This window comes from Triticum aestivum, chromosome 5B, assembly GCF_018294505.1.
Source record: "Triticum aestivum cultivar Chinese Spring chromosome 5B, IWGSC CS RefSeq v2.1, whole genome shotgun sequence".
NCBI classification, from domain to species: domain Eukaryota; kingdom Viridiplantae; phylum Streptophyta; class Magnoliopsida; order Poales; family Poaceae; genus Triticum; species Triticum aestivum.
The window spans coordinates 544,645,424-544,647,771 of NC_057807.1; the positions used below are offsets into that span (position 1 = coordinate 544,645,424).

Genomic DNA, 2,348 nt, shown 5'->3' on the forward strand with positions numbered 1-2,348 from the left:
AATGTAAAAGAATTTTTAACGGACATAATTATGTACATTTGAGAGAAACAATGACATGCTTAACTAACTACTTCAGCCGCCTGTACATGTTGGCATGCCACTGCTTCACTCAAAGTGTTTGTTTTCTGCTGATGTAATATAGAGGTCTGTATTAATCTTATACACATTCTAGATTTGTAATTTAGTGGTTATCGTATACCACTGTTTTTTACACTAGAAGCTTCACCTTTGTAAGCATAGTTCGCACCTGCTACCTTGAACTGTGAATGATTTTGCCTATCCTGTTAGTCGGCATGATTGGAGATAACTAGTCTGTTACTTTTCTGAGCATACCTAATCTTTTGGGAGTGTAATTCTCATACCGTGCTATCTAGGGATATGAAGGCTGGGGAATTTTCTGATGTTTTATACTTTAATTACGCTCTTCAGCGAAGTGAGATTATAATTTTGGGAGTATTTCCTGGAAACTTTGTCTCCAACGTAAGAAGATGTACAAAAAAATCAGCTAAAGATTATAATTTTGGGAATATTTCTGTAAAAGGTATTGCATAGTGGTGCTTCGAGATGTTGTGATGGCCATTCAAATTTGTATGCTCATATGAATTGTTTTTCTATCATACGTTGTTGTATGTGCTGATTTATGTGTTTGAAAATTTTACTATAAAAATGCTTTATAAAAACACTAGTATGCTGCTTTGCATTCTTAGCACAACTATTATATTTTGTTCTTTGAAAGAATTTTCTATTGGTTTGTTCAAAGGTTGGTGGCACAGCAGTACCGTCAAACTATTTTCATTACATAATTGACCTTTGTTTATTTTTTCCATGGCCCAGGCCGCTGAAGTTACTACTCAAGTGAATTCATGGGTAGAGAAAGTCACGAGCGGTCGCATCAAGGACATTCTCCCCCCAGGATCTATTGACAATACCACTAAACTTGTTCTTGCCAATGCCCTTTATTTCAAAGGAGCTTGGACAGAGCAGTTTGATTCATATGGAACAAAAAACGACTACTTCTACCTTCTTGATGGGAGCTCAGTTCAAACACCATTCATGTCCAGCATGGATGACCAATACCTTTTGTCTTCTGATGGGTTGAAGGTACTTAAGCTACCTTACAAGCAAGGTGGGGACAATAGGCAGTTCTTCATGTATATCCTTCTTCCAGAAGCACCAGGTGGTCTCTCAAGCTTGGCCGAAAAATTGAGTGCTGAACCAGACTTCCTGGAGCGGCATATCCCAAGGCAGAGGGTTGCACTTAGGCAATTCAAGCTCCCCAAGTTCAAGATATCATTTGGAATTGAAGCATCTGATTTGCTCAAATGTTTGGGCCTCCAGCTTCCCTTCGGCGATGAAGCGGATTTTTCGGAGATGGTGGATTCCCTAATGCCACAAGGTCTTCGTGTCTCATCTGTTTTCCACCAAGCGTTTGTGGAAGTGAACGAACAAGGAACTGAGGCTGCAGCATCAACTGCTATTAAAATGGTCCTGCAACAGGCAAGGCCGCCCTCGGTCATGGATTTCATCGCGGATCACCCTTTCCTCTTCCTTGTCCGGGAAGACATCTCTGGTGTGGTCCTATTCATGGGTCATGTGGTCAATCCCCTCTTATCTTCGTAATGTGTTTGCTCTGAAAGTGTGTGTTGTCAGTTGCCCTCAGCCATTATATGTAAGGGAAGGGTTTCGACAGTCAGTCATGTTACCGATACAATAAATCCAATAAATGGTTCTCCTAAGATATCCAATAAATTGTCTTTTAATAATTGCTTGCTTGTTGTGCAAAGGAAAACCAATTGGACTATTTTTCGTTAATCATTGTGGATTTGTGGTAGTGTGGATTTCTCGAAGAACTACTCATGCCAAAAGAAAAAATCTAAGTCATCTTGATTAGTACTATCCGACATGAATCTCATCGTCATTAACATCTATATTTCACAAAAAAAACTGCCAATGGCCACTTTTTGAGATTGAATATGCTCTTCAATTTCTCTTCTTCTTACATTTTTCATATCATCGCTTATCTTTAGATACACTATAACTCCTTGGGATTGGAGTTCCCAGGGCCGATTGTGTTGATCGATTTACATGGCCCCACATGAACGGACGCGACCTTGCATGCTACCCTCTTCCTTGCCGCAGATCCTTCCTCAGTTTCTCTCCCTTCCGAGAATCTATTCCGACGTAGAGACAACGCCTCCAGCACTATAGTTGGTGCGGCCGACCGCTTTCTCGCTCTCCTCTCCGATTCCCTGCCTCAGAGCATCTACAGCCTCAAACACGGTGTGTCTGCGGGCACTGATCGGTCACTTCACAAATTGTGGCATCTACATTCGTGTATTTCATATCAG

At 40.9% G+C, this 2,348-nt stretch overlaps 1 protein-coding gene across 1 annotated transcript in view; it reads left to right on the forward strand.

The window, feature by feature from the left end:
• LOC123113079 (serpin-Z1A-like) overlaps positions 1–1,745 on the forward strand; it is a gene marked incomplete in the record, with an annotated part of 2,398 nt that extends 653 nt beyond the window's left edge. Inside the window, 1 exon segment of the mRNA XM_044534206.1 lies at positions 835–1,745. Coding sequence (XP_044390141.1) covers positions 835–1,620 — 786 coding nt within the window.
• Positions 1,746–2,348: the final 603 nt, after the last annotated feature.